General features: G+C 43.2%; 3 protein-coding genes across 4 annotated transcripts; all 3 read right to left on the bottom strand.

The window, feature by feature from the left end:
* Positions 1-649: 649 nt before the first annotated feature.
* afg1la (AFG1 like ATPase a) lies at positions 650-6,657 on the bottom strand. Its single transcript, XM_028978147.1, has 13 exons — positions 6,198-6,657; positions 5,739-5,947; positions 5,102-5,153; positions 4,827-4,928; positions 4,482-4,612; positions 3,330-3,429; positions 3,193-3,251; positions 2,393-2,475; positions 2,228-2,298; positions 1,972-2,072; positions 1,743-1,883; positions 1,569-1,676; positions 650-1,344 (listed from the first exon to the last, which is right to left on the bottom strand). The coding sequence occupies exons 1-13, from the start codon at positions 6,313-6,315 to the stop codon at positions 1,216-1,218; spliced, it is 1,404 nt and encodes a 467-aa protein (XP_028833980.1). The 5' UTR covers positions 6,316-6,657; the 3' UTR covers positions 650-1,215.
* Positions 6,658-6,795: 138 nt separating this feature from the next.
* On the bottom strand, positions 6,796-8,061 carry fabp7a (fatty acid binding protein 7, brain, a). Its single transcript, XM_028978160.1, has 4 exons — positions 7,917-8,061; positions 7,594-7,766; positions 7,022-7,123; positions 6,796-6,928 (listed from the first exon to the last, which is right to left on the bottom strand). Exons 1-4 carry the CDS (start codon positions 7,987-7,989, stop codon positions 6,878-6,880), a joined length of 399 nt encoding a protein of 132 aa, XP_028833993.1. The 5' UTR covers positions 7,990-8,061; the 3' UTR covers positions 6,796-6,877.
* Positions 8,062-13,294: 5,233 nt separating this feature from the next.
* LOC114785448 (synaptotagmin-like protein 2) lies at positions 13,295-20,170 on the bottom strand. Of its 2 annotated transcripts, XM_028971737.1 has the most exons (15): positions 19,752-20,168; positions 19,397-19,542; positions 19,260-19,323; positions 19,118-19,160; positions 19,003-19,039; positions 17,077-18,717; positions 16,379-16,452; positions 16,191-16,295; positions 15,923-16,095; positions 15,741-15,843; positions 15,489-15,650; positions 14,945-15,023; positions 14,763-14,862; positions 14,402-14,607; positions 13,295-13,633 (listed from the first exon to the last, which is right to left on the bottom strand). In XM_028971737.1, the coding sequence occupies exons 1-15, from the start codon at positions 19,877-19,879 to the stop codon at positions 13,485-13,487; spliced, it is 3,210 nt and encodes a 1,069-aa protein (XP_028827570.1). In that variant the 5' UTR covers positions 19,880-20,168; the 3' UTR covers positions 13,295-13,484. The 2 variants fall into 2 exon arrangements, with proteins under 2 accessions (XP_028827570.1, XP_028827562.1); XM_028971729.1 differs by having other exon boundaries at positions 19,003-19,160; positions 19,752-20,170.
* Positions 20,171-20,515: the final 345 nt, after the last annotated feature.

Below are 20,515 nucleotides of genomic sequence, written 5' to 3'. Positions count from 1 at the left end.
ACGCTGCTGCTACAGAAGCACTTCAGGGACGAAGACACGAACGCCCTTGCTGAAGGTCTTGTGGCTCACTGTGAAAGACGAGTCTGTACTCACAGATGTCAACTCAAGCCATGGTGGACAGTGACACTTCTGTCCTCTTTCACACGTTATTACACTGCACGACCCTCTTCTGCAAAATCATGCACGTCTAAGAAAAGTAAGAATGAAGGGATTTAGGTCTCTGTTGGGCCTGCTTTCCCCATGATTTTCCATACTAAAACATTAACATTACATTAAAAACACATAATTGTCTAGAAATTTCATTTAAACAAATTTAAACAGATTAAATAATAATCTGCATTAATAAGGATGAAAGGAGATCAATGAATGCCCTTGTGAAGTATCTGCTACGTCATTTGCAGAAACTCACCTCAAAACTTAGGATCTGGTCAAGGATTATGGGCGTCTTCAAAGCCCAAAAAGACACAATTATTTAAGATTTGTTTCAACCTATTTCAATATTAATCTATTTCAATTAATGACATAATTGAACATGGGGCATAGTGTTCATGACATGAGTGACATGTACATTCCATCAAAAATGCTGCTGCTACAGAAGCGCTTCAGGGACGAAGACATGAATGCCCTTGCTGAAGGTCTTGTGGCTCACTGTGAAAGACGAGTCTGTACTCACAGACGTCAACTCAAGCCATGGTGGACAGTGACAAAAAATATTAAATTAATGTATTTATTTTTTGTACAGATTAGACCATGGATACACATTTAAATTATATTTACACCATTGAGCAATATATACTCAATGTATTTACACAATGCTCAACAATTATTATTCATTTAAAAAGGAAAATAGGATACACAATGGAAACCAATCAATCCATTTCTCAAAACCAGGCTTCAGGGTTATGTGGAAGCTGTAATGTACCCCACGAATCACTTACACAGGTGTAAACGTGCAGAAATATATAATTTAAATAATAGCTTAATAAAATCAATAAATGTATAGATCAGCTGTTACATATTTGCTATGTAACGAGAGCAGCTAAAAGGTAAACTGCTTCATGAAGCAGTGACATCAACACAATTTATTGTCATTTGGCAACAGCGGCTCAGTCACTCCATGAAAAGGTGTGTTCCGAACGACCTTGAAAAATGCTGATGTCATCATCCTTTTTGGAGTCGGTTTGAAGTAGTGCATGTCCTGTGAATGAAAGGCAGCTATGCAGCATTACGGTCCCCATCAACCCAATACTCTTCAGTCTGCATCTCAGTCAGTCGTGACACGGTCCTCTGGAAGGCAAACACCTCCTCTTCCCCACTGAAGATGGAAAGCGACTTTGCTGCGTCCTGTAAGAAAAAAAAAATATATATATAGAATCATCACTGCAGGAGCACCAGCTCAGCGAAATACCATAATAATTCTGCTAGAGCCCATTGGCTGTCAGTTACCAATCATGAGAATCATCTCAAAACAAGCACAATTAGATCTTAGGATCTTAGGGACTACAGTTTCAGAGTGAGTAGATATAAAGAGAATATAATTGATGAGAATGTTCAATGTGAAGTCTCACCCGTTTCAATCCCAGGTCGTCCATAAGGACATGGCTCTCATCATCATGGTGCTCATCATAAACAAAGAGGTCATCCAGCGGTGTTTCTGCCTGAATAACAACTCTCACCTGGAATAAAGCATAACCATGTCAGATTTAGCAAGAGACAAACACTGAAGACTGCCGTATTCTTACCTTGTGTTCGTACAGGGTGTCAATGAGGGTTATGAAGCGCCGCGCCTGGGTTTTTTTGGACAGCGTGAGCAGGGGAACGTTCCGAATGAACACAGTGTCAAACACAGCAGAGATCTCCAAGTAGTCGCTGGCTCCCAAAGGCTAAAATGCACCATGAGACATGACTGCACCGCCGAGACACTCTGTGAATATTGTGAGAAGACAGCAGCCGACGCAGACCGACACTCACCCGATCACACAGCTCCTGGAAGCTGCAGTCCAGGATGGATCCACAGGCTTTGCTCAGGGTCAGCTTTCTGCCGCGCACCTTCAGAATCCTTGGCCGTGTTACTGAGACAACCAGGCCAAGAAGCCATGCATTAGGCAGAGTAGTTGCAAAAAGAGAATTGACATATTACATCTGCAATTGTTTTTCATTAATTATCCATTAGGATCAATGAACGCCAATTAACATAAAAACACACCTGATTAACCTGTTAACTTACTGTCATTCTGCTTCAACGTCATTTCATCAAAGAGTCTGTCCAAGGTAGTATCCACATCCTGCTCACTAGTACTACAACACCAAACATAAAGAATTATTAGACAGAATATAATGGATGTAGATGCCCTATCACTGTGTATTCCAAGGGCACACATTAATTTCTTACAGGTAGTAGAGCTTTCCAGAGCCAGGACATTTCCTCCGTCTGTAATCTATGCCGGAATCTAACTGGAGTGTTTGGCAATACTGCTGCTCGGAGAAAGTAAGAAAATTTTAAACGCCACATTCAAAATCACATCCTTTATTAACTGATTGACAAAAACGAAACTATAAATATATATGAAAACCTCTCAGTGGATGTTTAACCAATGAACATTGTTATATGTGTTATTGTTATAATGCATCTATATCTTAATCTTTGATTGAATTTGTATGTTTGTAAAAAGTGGGTTGAATTCAATTATGGGTTGAGAATAGAATAATACAACAGGGAAAACAAAAAAGTCCTTACCAGGTCAAACTGATACAGGTTTGTCAGGTAGAAACAGACCAAACAATGGTTGACTCGCATGCATCATAATTATGTGCATTTAATTAGTTAAATAAAGGGTGTTTAATTCTTAGGATTAAATCTTGTTATAATATTTAACACTATTGCAGAGACAAATTTGGGCATGAGGCTCAGGCAGCAGATGTATGATCGCACGTACCTGCTAAAGGAGTCAATGGCAAACTGAATTGTAGCCACGTTGCTTGCAGCAGAAAGCTGCTTAACTTATTCAAGTGCCAGCCAATCAAATTTGTTTATGCAAATTTCGTTTATTTTAATTAGATATATATTTTTCAAAATTCATTGTCGTGATCAATGCATTCATTTTGACAGCCCTGTTTTTTTTTAATCAGTTTAATCTGGCAAAGGTCAGAAAATAGAATTAATAAATGCTACATGCATCAGCCTCAACCTACCTTCAAGACTGATATGAAAGGCACAAAGTTCACTCTCTGCAGTCCGTTCTTGTAAAGATCTGTTTAAAAAAATGTCTTGCTTTGGAAATGTATTCTATGTTAAGAAGGGGGAAAAACATTCCAAAATGAACACTTACCTTCCGGCTGCCGATTGGACGTAGCCACAACTACTACTCCATGCAAGAAAAGGTTTTCAAAGAGCTGTTTGAGGATCATTGCATCTGCAATATCTGTCACCTGTAAAAAACAAAATGTATACACAACACTGCGAATGCACAGTATTATTCCAACCAAATTAATATAATTATTCAAAATGAACAGCATTTTCATTCATTGGTGATAGCGAATGGAAGCTTTATGAGGTAATATTTGGCAAAAACTGGCCACTTGTCGTTTGACGAATCTTCACTAAATAACCAAAAATTAGTGCATGCATGAAGATGTATGGCCTTTACTCACATTAAAAACATAATTGCCTTTCTATTCTATGTGGTTTGACTCCAATTTTTTGACCATTTAAAATTGAACATTTAGAAAACCAAAATGCTAATACAAATTTAGCAATCACAGTGCCTGACTCGTCATGTAAGCCAGGGTTCCCACTCGAAATCAGGAATTCCCTGATTTTTCCATGACCTCCCAGATAAAGAAATATTCAATATAACATTTGGGTGCTGAGCTGAAAAGGGCATTTGAAGGAGTTATAGAATTGGAAACTCCATTTACATCATTGTTGTTTAATATAGGCAGCTTGGTGCCCATAATCACATAGCTACACTCCTGCATGCCCTCTCAGATCTGCAAATGAAATGAGACTAAAAATTCCCTCTTCACGGGGTCTCCAAATCAAATCTGTTCTCCTTTGTTGTCCCTGGCTGGTGGAACAACATGCCCTACTCCATTCGACTAGCCGAGACTACTACCACCTTTGTAAGTCGCTTTGGATTGAAGCGTCTACCAAGTAAAGTAAAGTGTGTTGATTGGAACAAACCAAAACCTCTGACATAAAACCATCTTGCGTTCTCGAAGGTTGCATATTTTTAGAGCTGAAGAAGTTGTGAGCTAAAGAAAAACTCTCACTGGGAACAAAGACCCGTAAATACACTTCAGGTTTTTCTACTGCGCTATATGCCATTAACAAAATAGCCTGATAATTCCCTGACTTGGCACCCAAATTATCAAATGCCTCTACTGATATTCCAGAAATTCCCTGACTCATGGGAACCCTGGTGAGAGTGATGAGGTAAATTGCCGAATTCATACATTGGCACACATATGCAAATTGTCACCTGAAACTCATCAAAGCACAGGAGACACGCCTCTTCACTGATCTCTTCAGCTACAGGTGCTATGGGGTCATACGACTTGGCCATTTTCCCTGCTTTCCTCTTGGGCATGCTCTGTTTCAGTCGATGGATCCCTAAACACACATAATCACATTTCATCTGCACTCGCATCATACCAAAATTTAGATTCAACTTTTTGGTTGTTTCGGAGGAAGCGCTTTGTGCTCTCTTAACATTTTGTAATACAGAACCCAAAATGTTCTGTATTAAATATACCAGGAGAACATAAAACGCTGTAAATCATCAGTACAAGAAAAAGCCCATAAAACTATGATAAATAAAACTTACGCTGGTGTACATCGAGCATGAAGCCGTGGAAATGGACTCGCTTTTTCTTTGTCGTGTCTACGTGTGAGTAAAACATGTCCATTACCATAGTTTTACCCGTGCCTAGAATTGAGGAAAGTGGGGGATGGGGACATATGAGATGTGCATCAGTAGTAAATGTAATCGTTAATCAGAACAGAAAATCATGAAAAGAGGCTGTGGGTAACAAGTTACCACCTGTAATATTATGTACACAGATTTACAATGAAAATGGGTATGTATTGTTAATAACTTACCAACATCTCCATGGATATAGTATCCTTTAGGAGGCTTTGGTCTTGAAAAAAACTATAGAAAGAACAAGATAAGATAAGTAAATGTAAGGGACCGTCCACAAATCACATCTGCCTGTTCACTTTATTTGTGATTGCTGAGGTCAAACAGATTAAAGCCATTGTGTCAAGAAATCTTCTGAGGAACAGCCAGGTTCACTGACTCCGGTAAGGAGTATTAACCTGGTTGTAATTGATGTTTTAATGATTATAAGATGTATTTATTTGACAGAGTTTGACAGAGGACTCGAAGGATTCGGTTCAGTGGAGACCTCAGATTCGTAACTCATGAGTTATTAAATGGATCTGGGTGAGTCACGAATCACACCGGGCGGTAGTAGCCTAGTGGGGTAACACACTCGCCTTTGAACCAGATGACCCAGGTTCAAATCCCACTTACTACCATTGTGTCCCTGAGCAAGACACTTAACCCTGAGTGTCTCCAGGGGGGACTGTCCCTGTAACTACTGATTGTAAGTTGCTCTGGATAAGGTCGTCTGGTAAATGCTGTAAAAAACGTAACATAGTTAAAACATAGTTTTAATTACAATTCACTCCTGGCTCAAGTGTCCTCTCTGACGAGAAGATCAGAGGGATTCACCTTGGTCAGGAAGGATGGGGGCTGGTTGCTGTAACCTTTCAGCGTCTGCTGAAGCGCATCCAGCGTCTCCAGCACCGTTCTCTGGTTCTGGTCCTCCTTCAGGGTTCCGTCCTGTACAAGGCTGAGGTAGTGCTGGAGGGGTCCGGTGGACGCTGGAGGGTTCGAGATGTGCTCTTCAGCCGGTGAAGAAAGGACGTCTACTGAAAAGCCTGGAATGAGGTAGACATCTCAGTAACTACTCTGTAACTACCGAGTACTGTGTTGAACAGCAGTCCTTGAATCATCAAATAAACGGATTGTCGCATGGAATGAACAGTAGACTTAGAAAAGTTCAATCGACTTCGCTTTTTAAGCAAAAATAACAAAAACAGACTAGCCTGCCTCTCTGGTATACAAATTCATACGCGAGTGAAAACAAACAATTATTTCATCGGTCTAATATATTTTAATCGTGCCCACCTCGTCTGACGTACTTAAAGTTTGTACACAATCTTAAGAAGTTCGTTTTCAATAAATAATCGTCCTTAAAAAGAAGCCGAACCCTAGGCACCAACAAGGGCGCCCTGGAAGCCGCCATCTTGAATTGAATCCGGAAAACTTTATTGGTGTGGAAGTGTGAACAAAACACACATGGCTCGCTGGAGTTAGTTTCTTTGTTGTTTATTCATTTCAGCAGCAGTGTGTGTCATTAATATGTATATTCATTGTATGCTTGTACATAAAAATAAAATAATAATTAAATCAAATAATAAAAGTGTAAAATGGTCCCAAAGGCCATTAATAACTTTGATATCTGCTGCTTAAAACCAGATGTAATAACTCATTAAAATATAATTGGTAATATAACAGTAAACCCCTCTTCTTCTTTTGTTTGTTCAAAATATATATGAAAATATATATATGAAAGCCTGTCAGTGGATGTTTAACCAATGAACATTGTTATATGTGTTATTGTTATAATGCATCTATTTCTTAATCTTTGATTAAATTTGTATGTTTGTGAAGTGGGTTGAATTCAATTATGGGTTGAGAATAGAATAATACAACAGGGAAAACATTTTACAACAGTTGATGATGAGTTTTTATCAAACACAAATGAAATAACCATGACCCAGGATAACCGATGGTTATGAAGGATGTTACGCCTTTTCATAGGTACGAACGGCTTCAACACCCTCAAAGTTGAGATGCTGTGTGGGGAAAAAAAACAGTCTTTTTAAAATGCATATGAAAATACATAAAAACATAACCCATCGCCTGCAACCTCTGCCCTGGTTGCTTACCATGACCATTTTCTCATCCTGGACCTCTCGGACAAACTTGGTCTCTTTGCCGTCCCATCTCTGAACGTGCACCAGCCTGTCTCCCTCCAGGGTTACCACAGACTGTAATACAATATAAAACACAAAAATCCACCTGGTAATGGCAGTCATGTCTCATTTTCTGGAACAAAGACTAGATTTTTTCACCAACAACAACATTTACTGCGATCTAATGGGGGAGCGTATTGGCATGGATCTCACCATACGATACGTATCAAGATACGATTATATCAGGATATTTGGCGAAGTTCTACAGTTCACTGAAAATGTAAAAACAGAGCTGATGTACAAGATGCTGTGTACGATCTGGGTGGGTCATTTTACATTAATAATTCTGAACTGAATTTTTACTGTATTGTCTTTGCATTCTAACACACTGAACTAATGGACACCAAAAACGTTACGTTTAAATTGCATAAGATTGAAAAGAAGATAGTTAAGTTTTTATATTTCTGTATAAAAAAAATACCGACATTTGATGTTCCTGCATCGATACAATATCACCACGTAAAATATCGAAACTGTGGAAGAACCTTGACGTTCCTGTCGTCCGCTGTGGTTTCGTCGAACTCCTCCCCAAGTCTGAAAGAAATCTCGGTGTTTCTGAAGGTGCTCAGCGTCTTCACCGCCACTTTGTCGCCCTCTTGGCTGATGACGATGGTCGGTTTGGTCACATTTCCAATTTGCCTGGTCGCAAAACCTACACCTGTTCCATTTCAGGGGGAAAAAAGACTATAGACGATATTCTGGTATCTTATAAGAAATGTAGAATTAACTTTCATTAGGTAAAGCGAGGACTCCCCATTTTAAATATATATGCATTTAAAATGTTGCTTCTGTCATGCGTTTAACTCACCGAGAGCTTTCATATATTCATCAAAGTTCCGACTGTCCACCAGTTTCCAAGTTGCGCAAAATGCATCGACCATTTCGAACGCGGACCGTCTCGCTCTGCCGGGACGCTCCGAACGAGTCCGAGCGACGCCGAGCGACGCCGAGCTCCTCGGCCGCTGATTGGACGAGCCGTGCGGAATTCGCGGGCTCCGATTGGCCCGGGGACGTGGCGAGAACGTGGTCCTGTGCGTCGGTAACGGGACGCGCGTTAATCCCGTTGAGGGTTCGGAGCGGATTGAGATTTGTGGCGTGATCCAGATGAAGCTTTACATGTGGGCTTTATACATGACTAAGATTATTTTAGCTTCGATTATTTTAGTCAGCGATTACCGTGGACGAAGCCCCTCTTAAATATCAATGCATCGCTTGACTGTGGGTGATTCTAGATTCAAACATATATTAAATACATTAATTAAACGTTTTTGAACTTTTGGTACGTTATTCCACGTTCTCGATCAGTCCCTTCAAACTTTAGTGTGTTCATTTTTTACTAATACATTCAGCACTTTAATACACGACAGTGCCTGTTCCAACTGCTGCCATCAGCCAAAGGACACAGGAGCATTAAAACCAGGACAAACAGCATCTGTCCTGTTGCCATCAGGGCACTTGATGACATTTTATCTATTCCACCTCCAATCCAATTTCTTTTTCATGTGCAATAAGGTTTCTGCCTCACCCTTTAATTGTCATTTTAATATCATATTTTTGTATTATATTCGTTTTATATTAGTTTTCTCCTATCTTACTTTCTTTTTTTACACACAGTATTTAAGATCCCTCTGCACCCAATTTCGTTGTACTCGTTACAACGACAATAAAGATATTCTGATTTTGATTCTTTCATCGCAAATCTGAGTTTTCTCCCGCAATGTGTTTTATAACCTGAACACTAGATGTCGCCAGTGCGCTAAAACGCAACAGAAGTCAGCATTCGATTTAATACATTTACTGTGGTCATCAATTACAATTTGAACATTGATTCAGGCAAAAAAGCATTGAAATCATTTAATGTAGATTAGATTTAGATTAGATTCAACTTTATTGTCATTACACATGTACAAGTACAGGGCAACGAAATGCAGTTTAGGTCTAACCAGAAATAAGCAGCAAGTGCAGGATAAAGGTAGGATAAGTTATGGGTATACATAAGGTGATGTACAGGAAGAGACTGAATAATATCTACAGATGGATGTACAGTAGTATGTAATAATACACAGTTAGTATTAACTATAAATATGAACATATGTATTAAAAAGAAGTGTATAATCAGAATTCTACAAATGTGTAAATTGTAACGGATACATATTTATATTTACAGTTGAATACGTACAATGTAGTGCAATGATTATGTGCAAAAATGTTCAAGATTAAATAGTGTGTGTGTGTGTGGGGGGGGGGGGGGGGGGGGGTGGTCAGCAAGGAGACAGCTCTGGGAATAAAGCTGTTCCTAAGTCTGCTGGTTCTTGTCTGGGGTTACCTAAAGTACTTGCCCGAAGGCAGGAGAGAAAACAGTCTGTGGGCCGGGTGGGAGGAGTCCTTTAGAATACAGCTGGTTAGGATGCTATCTATTGTAGAGCGGTAGAAGTTCACCAGGATGGTTGAGGATAGCTGGTTCTTTCTAAAGAAGAAGAGGCGCTGGTGAACCTTCTTGACCAGGCTGAAGTTGTTAATGGTCCAGGACAGGTCCCTTGAGATGTGGGTCCCCAGGAACTTGAAGGATGAAACAGGTTCCACAGCCATGCCGTTAATGTAGATGGGATCATGCAAGCTTCTTCTCTCCCTCCTGAAGTCCACAATGAGCTCCTTGGTCTTGGTGGTGTTTAGGAGCAAATTATTGTCTGTGCACCAAGTGGCCAGATGCTGGACCTCCTCCCTGTAGGCAGACTCATCGTTGTTGTCGATGAGACCTATCACCGTGGTGTCGTCTGCAAACTTGATAACGGAGTTCGATCCATACATAGGTCGGCAGTCGTGGGTGAAGAGGGAGTAGAGGAAGGGGCTCAGCACACAGCCCTGTGGAACAGTGCTGAGCGTGACAGTAGTGGAGCAGATGTGGCCTGACCTTACATGCTGTGGTCTGTTGGTCAGAAAGTCCATAATCCAGTTGTACATCCAAATGTACTGGCCTGATGTATGTGTTAAGGATCAGGGCGGTGTCGCCACTCCTTTGTTTTAATATTGGTGTTAAAAAAAAGGATAAACTGTTTACTAAAATCATGTAAAAAAAACAGGGCAAGTGTCTTATTTCGGCTTTCCTGCAATAAAAGCACCAAGTAAATGTAAAAACAACACCCTAATACGGTCTAGAGCCATTACGAAATGTGAGATGTGTTTAAACAGAGTGACTCATGAATGCTCGGCCACAGCCTTTGCGTTGTGAATGACATGTCCCTGTATATTTTTATGACGACTTGGGTAGCCAAACATTGCAGGGAGGAGGACGCCTGGCCGCTGTCCAGCAGTGGAACTATCAGCGAGTTTCCCGTAAGCAGCGGAACGGAGGCCGGGCGCGGCGTGAGCTGAAGAAACTGCCTTCAGATACGAAGAGGGAGGCGAATTCTACTCTTCTCTTTAATGATTTCACACAGCGATGCAATACTTTCTGTTCATCGCTCTCAATAATACGCTGCTCATAATATTGTAATATGTTTGTACTATGTTTAATATTGTATTTGTACTATGTTTAATATTGTACTAATATTGTACTACAAGCCCCCTCCACAGACCTGTGATAGCACCATCTCCCTGCTGAACGAGCTGAACACCTTTTTCGCTCGCTTTGAAGGGAAAAATAGCACCACAGCACAGAAGACCACACCCCCTCCTGGTGACCAGGTGTTGACTCTGTCCCCGGACAGTGTGAGGAGATCCCTCAGCAGGATCAACGCTCGCAAAGCTCCGGGCCCTGACAACATTCCTGGTCGTGTACTGAGGGACTGTGCAGTGGAACTCACTGATGTCTTCACAGACATCTTTAACATCTCACTCTCCCAGGCTGTCGTCCCCACCTGCTTCAAAGATACCACAATCATTCCGGTGCCAAAAAAGTCATCTCCTTCCTGCTTTAATGACTACCATCCAATTACACTTACCCCCATCCTCATGAAGTGCTTTGAACGGCTAGTCATGAAGCACATTAAGTCTGCCCTTCCCCCCTCACTGGACCCCTTCCAGTTTGCATATCGGCCTAACCGCTCGACCGATGATGCCATCTCCACTGCACTCCACTCAGCACTCACACATCTGGACAAAAAATACTCATATGTTCGAATGCTGTTCATAGACTTCAGTTCAGCATTTAACACTATAATCCCACAACAGCTCACACAAAAACTGTTCCAGCTGGGGCTCAACACCTCACTGTGTAACTGGCAGGAAGACCACAAGCGGTACGGGTTGGCAGTAGCACATCCAGCACCATCATCCTTAACACGGGGGCTCCTAAGGGATGTGTGCTGAGCCCCCTTCTCTTCACTCTGCTGACCCATGACTGCACTCCGTCACACTGCTCCAACCTCTTCATCAAGTTTGCGGATGACACGACTGTGGTGGGACTCATTAATAACAGGGATGAGTCCAACTACAGAAGCGAGGTGAGCCGCCTGGCCAAGTGGTGCGGAGACAACAATCTCTCCCTGAATGTGGAGAAGACGAAAGAGATTGTTGTTGACTTCAGGAGAGGAAACACTCAGCATGCTCCTCTGACCATCAATGGTGCATCTGTGGAGAGAGTGAGCAGCACCAAGTTCCTGGGTGTGCACATCAGTGAGGATCTCTCCTGGACAAAAAACACCACTGCATTGGCCAAGAAAGCACAGCAGCGTCTTTACTTCCTCCGCAAACTTAGAAGAGCAAGAGCACCAGTCCCCATCATGTACACATTCTACCGAGGAACCATCGAGAGCATCCTGTCTAGCTGCATCACTGTGTGGTTTGGAGCCTGCAATGCATCCTGCCAAAAAACTCTCCAACGCATAGTCAGAGCAGCTGAGAGAATCATCGGTGTCCCTCTCCCCTCCCTCCAAGACATCTACAGCACACGCCTCACCAAGAAAGCCCTCGGCATAGCAGCTGATCCCACCCACCCAATGCAAACCTTCTTCAGCCTGCTGCCATCAGGGAGGAGACTGCGGAGTCTCCAGGCCAGGACCAGCAGACTGAAGGACAGCTTCACCCATCAGGCTGTCAGGAAACTCAACCCCCTCCCGGCTCTGCTCCCACTCCCCTCACTCCCCTCTTCTGCTCCACAAACTTTCTGAACCCTAACACACACAAACTGACCATGCACCAGTCACTCTGTGCAGCTTTGGTCTGCCAACTACCTCACTTGTCACTTTAAACTTACCTCTGTTGTACTACATGGGTTTGCACTCTCCACCATGTGCCCTTATTTGTATATGGTGTTTTTAAAATTGTATATTGTGTTTTTTAAAATTGTATTCATACCTTTGTATTCAATGTTACTGTTTTGTATTTAATGTTACTTGTATGGGTCTGAGAGTAACGTAATTTCAATTCTCTGCATGTCCTGTACATGTGGCAGAATTGACAATAAAGCTGACTTTGATTTTGCTGCAAGCTGACAAGGCAAATCATAACAGGAGCAGTTAAATAGTTAAATCAGAATTTGTATGATAATATGGCTATTTATTATACATAACCAAACATAAAAAATTATTATTATTATTATGCTATGTATTAGAAAAATGACACATTCCATAGCCGAACAGCCCAGAGCAAGCGCATATATCTGGGTTTGCAAAGTGAACACCCATTAAATGCTCATATTTAAATTTGCTTCACGGATTCCCTGTCAAACGGCCGTTCGACGGGACACAAGACATGCCTGCGTTCCGCAAAACAGTTAACAAACTCAGCACTTTGCTTCCCACCCACCTGGCCAGCCTTTCGGAATGTACTTTCCTGATGGCTGAATTTATGCATTGACCTTCTTCTACTTTCAAATGGAAATCACCATATTTCCCATATAATTTTTTTTCTGTTTTTTTTGTCTGATCTACAATGTCTGAGGAATAGTGTTGGTATTAGTGGGTGGTAGTAGCCTAGTGGGTAACACACTCGCCTATGAACCAGAAGACCCGGGTTCAAATCCCACTTACTACCATTGTGTCCCTGAGCAAGACACTTAACCCTACATTGCTCCAGGGGGACTGTCCCTGTAACTACTGATTGTAAGTCGCTCTGGATAAGGGCGTCTGATAAATGCTGTAAATGTAAATGAATGTAAATGTGTTAATGTTTAATCAGAATGGTGTGCAAGTCACAGCAGGGCGAGCCGGTCCGTGACCTCGTCCAATGTACGCACTGAAACAGTCCGATGTGTACAAAGAATAGAAATGATTTATTTTGATCACATTTTTATATACATATTTATTAAAACACAGATCATTAATTAATGGATTATTTGAAATGGACTGACAAGCATTGGAATGGCTTCACCAACCATGAGGATTCTGGTTGTACCGCATGACGGGGTCTTTCCAATCTCCCCTCTGAAATTGGTCCATTAAAGGTGTTCCTTCCTGGGAGTCATGGATGGGCGAAGAGAAAGCTCGCCATCAACCCAGCTGTTTGGATTCGATAGCATCTTCTCCCACATGTCAACTTCCTGAGCCTCCGAGTCCATCCAGTCCACCTTCTTGCCATAGCTCTTCCCTATAATAGAAACCGCATGTTGTGTATTTATATTTAAATAAGTGTTATATTTTACATTTTATAAGCCTTAAACTTAATAAGTAGCTCTAAGCAAGTACAAATGTACTAAAATGATATTATTTACTATCAGTTATATCAAATATACAGTACAGGCCAAAAGTTTGGACACATCTTCTCATTCAATGTGTTTTCTTTGTTTTCATGACCATTTACGTTGGTAGATTCTCACTGAAGGCATCAAAACTATGAATGAACACATGTGAAGTTATGTAAAAAGTGGAGACCTGACCTCCACAGTCACTGGACCTGAACCCAATCCAGATGGTTTGGGGTGAGCTGGACCAACAAGTGCTAAACACCTCTGGGAACTCCTTCAAGACTGTTGGAAAAGCATTTCAGGTGACGACCTCTTGAAGCTCATCGAGAGAATGCCAAGAGTGTGCAAAGCAGTAATCAGAGCAAAGAAACTAGAATATAAAACATGTTTTCACTTATTTCACCTTTTTTTGTTAAGTACAGAACTCCACATGTGTTCATTCATAGTTTTGATGCCTTCAGTGAGAATCTACCAACGTAAATGGTCATGAAAATAAAGAAAACACGTAGAATGAGAAGGTGTGTCCAAACTTTTGGCCTGTCATGTACGCATAGGCCACTTGTACAAGTGATGTGTGATATTATATCACCGTTAGCTCTGACCTGGCATTTTGATTGGCTGAGTGTTTCAGGTGCACTACAGGTGGTTTTTAAAGAGATGGAATGCGATACCTGTGCCAAGACTGAGACGGACCCCTCCTAGAAACTGATTGGAGAGTGTACTGTGATCCCAGACGGTCAGCTCACAACAAGCGTCCCGAACCTCACCAGCTCTGAATCCGTCATACACCATCGCGTGGTTAAAGATAGGGTTCTGGGTCTTCTTCACCACGCGCGTCTTCTGACGACTTTTTTTACTCGTGTCTGGTAAAATATAACTGGTAGCGGAAAACGGTAGGGAAATGTAAGAATTCACAGGGTATTTTGCCGAAAACAAAGAGCATGAGTATAACAAACAAATGACAGTAACCGAACACCAGCGTGTCAACGAGTATTTCTGCATTCCTCAACACCTGCCAAGCCACAGCCTTACCACTTCACAAAAGAGTCGACGCCCTGCGGCTTCAGCTTACGCAGCTGCCTCGCTTCTTTCAGCCACACGTGGACTTCCCCGGTGCCATGCTTTGAGCCACCTGTCCAAAGATGTCATTTCCAACCTACCCTTACTTCATAATTAATAATAACATTATGTAGATAACGTTCGTGTCGGTTTACCTGTGAATTCGGGAGGGACATACTTCAGCGCCAGAGTCAAAATTCCACTGTACTCCACTGATTCCGGCGCCTCAGAATTCTGAAAATAGACAAAACAGGCTGGAAGTAGCAATTAAGGGGTCCAAGCACCTCTAATAATGCTAAGTGACATTTTAATGGACACTTGATCAAAACTATCTTCAGAGTATTTTACCTTTTTAAGTAAAAAGTCTTTATGGGAGGCAGTGGTGGCCTAGGGGGTAAGAAAGCGGACCCGTTATCGGGTCCCCGGGCGCCTGTCATGGCTGCCCACTCCTCACCAAGGGTGATGGTTAAATACAGAGGACACATTTCGTTGTGTCACCGTGTGCTGTGCTGCAGTGTTTCACAATGACAATCACTTCACTTTAACCTTACCCTATTTATACCCTATTTATATCCTCTAATAGATCCATCATTAGCAAGTTATTGACTGTATTGACATTCCAATCTGTGGGCACAGACAAAATGAGCACGTAACATTCTTCTACTGAATTCAGCACGCAAAAAGTCATCCTGAATCTACCTTGGGCTGTAGATTGTACCAGGTGAGGGCTTCATGACGCCAGTCCCATGACCTCAGACTGATCTCCATTTGTCCGAGGAAGACGTTCCTGCCCCGTGAGTCATTGTGCCATACTGAAAGGCTGAGAGTCTTGTCAATTAAATCCTTCTTTTTAACGTTGTACTAAAGAAAAACACAGAATTAAACCCTACATAACCATCGACTCAGACCTGGTAAAAGATATGCAGCGTCCTGTTCTGCGAATCAACGCACCCTTAGAGACTCGACATAAACAGGGTTGGTTGTGCGTTTCTTGATGGACGTCTTCCTTTTGCTTCGTCGAGATTTATCCGGGAGGAGATATGTTTTCACGTAACTGTCGAAAAAGGAGTGCAAATAATAACGCAAGTACTAAATGATGACTGGCAACGGGATGAACGGGTGAATGGACGTACGGGTCTGTGCGCTGTTTCCGTGCGTTGCCAAACGCCAGGTCCTGACACTGCTCCACCATCACAATAAGCTCTTCGGCTGGGCTGTACATGAGGGCAAACTCCACTGCCCCCTGGACACTCACCCGTCCAAAGTCCCCGGCATCGCTGTATATACTCATCAAACTACCAGTGCGCTGACAGAAACACACAAAATGGCAGGGAAGAAGCATTATTAAAAAATTTCTACTTGTCACTTAACAGCGTGAGCCTGCTGGTCATAAAGGCCTACCTCTGATACAGACAGTGCACTGGAGAGATGACTCTTTCTCCCAGAAACCTCAGAACCCAAGCTGGACACAGAGCTCCGGTCACTGTCTGAATCGGGTTCCTCGTCCTGAAGAAAAAAAAAAGCACTTAAAAAGGATGCATACTGCACAAATACTGTATTAATTTATTTTTTTATTACAAAGAACAAACCTCTGAGGGTTCCACAAAAGCAATATGAGAAGTAGGAATAATTTCTTTGGAGCCATGTGATTGCTTCTCCAGAACTTGGGTTCATAAAAGACAAAAACACTATTAAAAAAAAAAAAAAAGACGAAAACTATACAAAAGACATTAAAAAAAACACTATTTTTGTGTGTGTGCCCTTATCACAGCTGGGAGCTACTATGTGATAAGGAAAGATTACAGTTGTGTTAAAAGGGCGTGTCACCAAAATGTACCCATAAATGTGCTCAGACTTCTTTGGATCAGACATTTAACACTGGCGCTTGTTTTAGTTGCTCAGAAAGATGTTGGAAATTATTGGCCTTGTCGCACACCACTGGCCAAGGGGACTGTCCCCTGTAAATACTGATTGTAAGTCGCTCTGGATAAGGCCGTCTGATAAATGCCATAAATGCAAATGCCAATGTAAATGCAAATGCAATGCATAGGAGCTACAGGCCGTATGAGCTGATGTCAACCCTCCTGACTGCCATCGCTGCATCTACAGATAAAACGATGGTTATCTGTCGTGTTGCACAACTGCTGACTAACTACGCCGTCGTAGTCGTCCAAATCAATCAGTCCTAAATCTCACACTGATGGAACAAACAGAACCCTATGCTGCTCCGTGGGAGAGCCTGATATAAATGAAATGTAAATGCGAAGCCCAAGCAGAAGCTACGTACCCTCCTCTTTCCACGGCTGAGACTCTGGTGACATGACAACGATGGCGGGCATTTCAAGGCTTCCATTTCCTTGAGAATCCTTTTGGTTAGGCCGGTCTGCAGGCCTGAGAGGACGCATGTCAAAGCTTGAGGACATTCGTTCGTCTGGCTCATTGTTTTCTTGAGAAAGGTTTAGAGCAACCGCACCCATGTTAAAAGTGCCTTTCTGCCCAGAAGGACCTTTTGGATCCACCTGCTCCATTATTGGAGTTCCCATTGCCTCAAGAAGCTCTGAATCGTTCTTGTCCATCTCCTTGTCCTCCTTATTGCTATGCTCCTCAACAGTGACATCTGTTGACATCTGTAGAACATCCGCACTGCTCGACCTTATCTCCATAACCACCACAGGAGTTTCTGAAGAAGCCTTTCCATCCGTTTTCTGTTCATCTTGCTCCAAAGATTTGCTCCAAAAATCTGATTCCCCGTCCAGGCTACGTTTCACGCTATCTTTCCTGCTTCCGTGAGAAGTCTCCTGATCATCTCGGCTCCAGGTTATCAGGTCCTCAGTAAACTCAGTAGAGCCTAATGTGTCCATTTTGTCCAATTTTTCATCATTATGTGGTTCAGTAGACATTACATTCATTTCGTTTGGCAAATCTATACCAGAAAGCACCTTTTCTTCTGCAGCATTTCCAGTTTGTCCTTGCACAACGTCGATGAGAAGCTCGGCGGAGTCTCCTTGGCCTCTTTGGTTTGACACCGGAGTGTGAGACACCAGCACAACAACTTCTGAGTCACTTCCAGCAATCTGTGGTTTGCATTTACGGTCCCAAATATCCAATTTAGTTTCACTTTTAGTAGTGGATCGTATGTCTTCATCATCATCCACAGAAACGCCAACTGGGTCTGCATCTTCCGAATGGTCTGAAGTAGCTGTCGTCATCTCCGGTAAGGTCTGCAAGCTTTGGCCTGACCTCAAAATGGTCAGATCTTCTTGATAACTGAGCTGAGAGGCCTTCCGATCCTCCACCGATCCGTTCCACAGACGAACCCCGGACTCCACTTCTCCCACCAAGTCAACCGACTCACCGGGTTGTCCTGCCTGCACTTCGGTTGAATAGTCGCCCCCAACCATCTCAGCATGCTCAAGACCCACATCTCGGGGCTTCTTCGTTCTCACCTCCACATCCACGCCTACGTGTTCTGGGGCTTCGCCACTTACTTCATACCTCTCATCTTCCGCAGGCTCCTCGGCCAGCGCGTACTTGCTTGTGTCTTCTGGGGTGTCCCCCGCCTGGGAAACGCTGGCGTCCTCGAATCTTTTTGGCTGAAGGCCACTCTGGTTCTCAGAGCTGCTGCCATTTCCTTCCACGGACACCCCAGGCCAGAGGTCTGCGGCGGGACCTTCGTTTCGGGACTCCCTCCTCTTAGACTCCGGATTTCTGGACGTGTCTTCGGAAGGTGCTGTGAAGCCCGGGATTATGAGCTCGGCGCCCGATCCCTCCGCGGAATACGAATCCCTCACTTCCGGTGAACGTCTGCCGCGGTCGGCAGAGCTGCCGAAAGGGCCGTCGTTGTTAAGAAAAGGGGTTTTTCCTTCGGGAGCGCCTTCCTCGTCGAAGTATCGGAACGTCAGGAGTCTGGCGGCATTTGCAGACGTTTCTGAGGCCAAAAAAAGAGAAATGACTGAAGTGGTGCACATTTACATGGGATGGTAGTAGCCTAGTGGGTAACACACTCGCCTATGAACCAGAAGACCTGGGTTCAAATCCCACTTACTACCATTGTGTCCCTGAGCAAGACACTTAACCTGAAGTTGCTCCAGGGGGACTGTCCCTGTAACTACTAATTATAAGTCGCGCTGGATAAGGGCGTCTGATAAATGCAGTAAATGTAAATGTAAATTTACAGAACCCTTCGACATTTTACGTGGATGCAGAAGCCCACCGTCTAAGACCTCTTCGTGCTGGGGTATCTGCGAGTCCTGAGGGGATCGGGGGAAACAGCGGTTAGACCACAAATTGCCGCTTCCTGCCGAATATGCCAAAGTAAAGTGACAAACCTCTTCGTCGAAAGAAGAGTGCTGGGAAGAAGATTCGGACCGGCTAAAACAGAAAAAAAAGGCAAGCACAGGCATATTGTGTTACTGTGTACGCGGCGAATAATCGTCTTTTAGAAAGTCGTGTGATTGGAGTTGCCGCTACTTTGAGCGCAGTTCCCATCGCTGCTCTCCCGGCGCGTTTTCGGCGAAGGGATTCGTCCTTGGCGCTAGGAGGAAGGCGACGAAGAGGTCACTGCACGGCCCAAAATGGGGACTTTTAATGAGACACTGGACCCGTACCTGGTTTCTGCTTCAACCTCATCGAGGACCGCACCACCACGGTGACGTCGGGCTGCTGGCCGTAGCGCTTGGCGCGAATTTCTTCGAACCACTGCCCGCTCATGACTTTCAGCTGCTTCTGGTCCGGCCCGGCGAGTTCAAGCCTCCTGGAAGGCACACCGGGGACATGGCGGTCAGAACCACAGCACGCTAAAAGTCTTAAAGTTCACTTTCTGCCCTTAAATAAGTCAAAACGCCAGTGACTCTTCAAGCTCTGCTCGCTTTATTGAGTAGAGTGGAGCAGAAGCTGTCCTATGCACTGAACAACTTTTTTTTTTTTTTTTTTTTTTTTTAATAATTCCTTTAGGCCTCATACCTTATTCGACCCGTTTCTTGCTTCCTCAAGGTCTCGTCTCGCTGCAGAACCTGCCTTATTGCCCTCTCCTCTTCAGCTGAGAGGAAGCTCAGGTCCAGCGGTGGGGACAGTTCATCGGTGGGCTTCATCTCGACGACGACGATAATAATAAAGTCCGCTTGCGTCAGGTTCGGTATAAAAAACCCGTCGTGCCGACGTGCATGGCGCTTGCGAGAGAAGCTCGGAGACACCTTCCGAGCCTTCTTCTCCACCCGCCCCAAGACGCGAGTGGGAGTGGGAGTGGGAGTGGGGCCGCGACACCGGACGGCGGCGTGACGTCACGACGCCTTCATTCCAGTCGCGGCCGTTAATTATTCACAGAAAACGCCCTGGAAATATTTGTCCAGCCTATAAAACTCAGGACGTATTTGTTTTTATTGTCTACATTAAATGAACGGTCAAATTCAAATGAAGATTTTTTTTAATTAAAAATTTTTTTTTTCCTCATTCAATTGGATGTTCAATTTCCTCTTTTTTTTTTTTTTTAAATTTTCCTTATTCAATTGGATGATGAAAATGCTTCTGTTATTTTTTCTGATTTGAGCTTTCTTTTTTAACCCAATGGAGGTAAGAATAAACTTGGCACACCAGTATAAACCTAGTCACGCCCCATACTTGCAGAAACATGCCTTTGTCTCCCTGGGACGAAACGGTTTTATTGTTACAAACAACAGTCATTGATTATGTGTGCATGCTCGTGTGAGCTGAACTTTACTTCTGGTACA

Source organism: Denticeps clupeoides, chromosome 1 (genome assembly GCF_900700375.1).
Source record: "Denticeps clupeoides chromosome 1, fDenClu1.1, whole genome shotgun sequence".
Taxonomy (NCBI): Eukaryota; Metazoa; Chordata; class Actinopteri; order Clupeiformes; family Denticipitidae; genus Denticeps; species Denticeps clupeoides.
The sequence above is the reverse complement of the archived record's forward strand: the minus strand, read 5'-3'. Positions and strand labels throughout refer to the sequence as shown.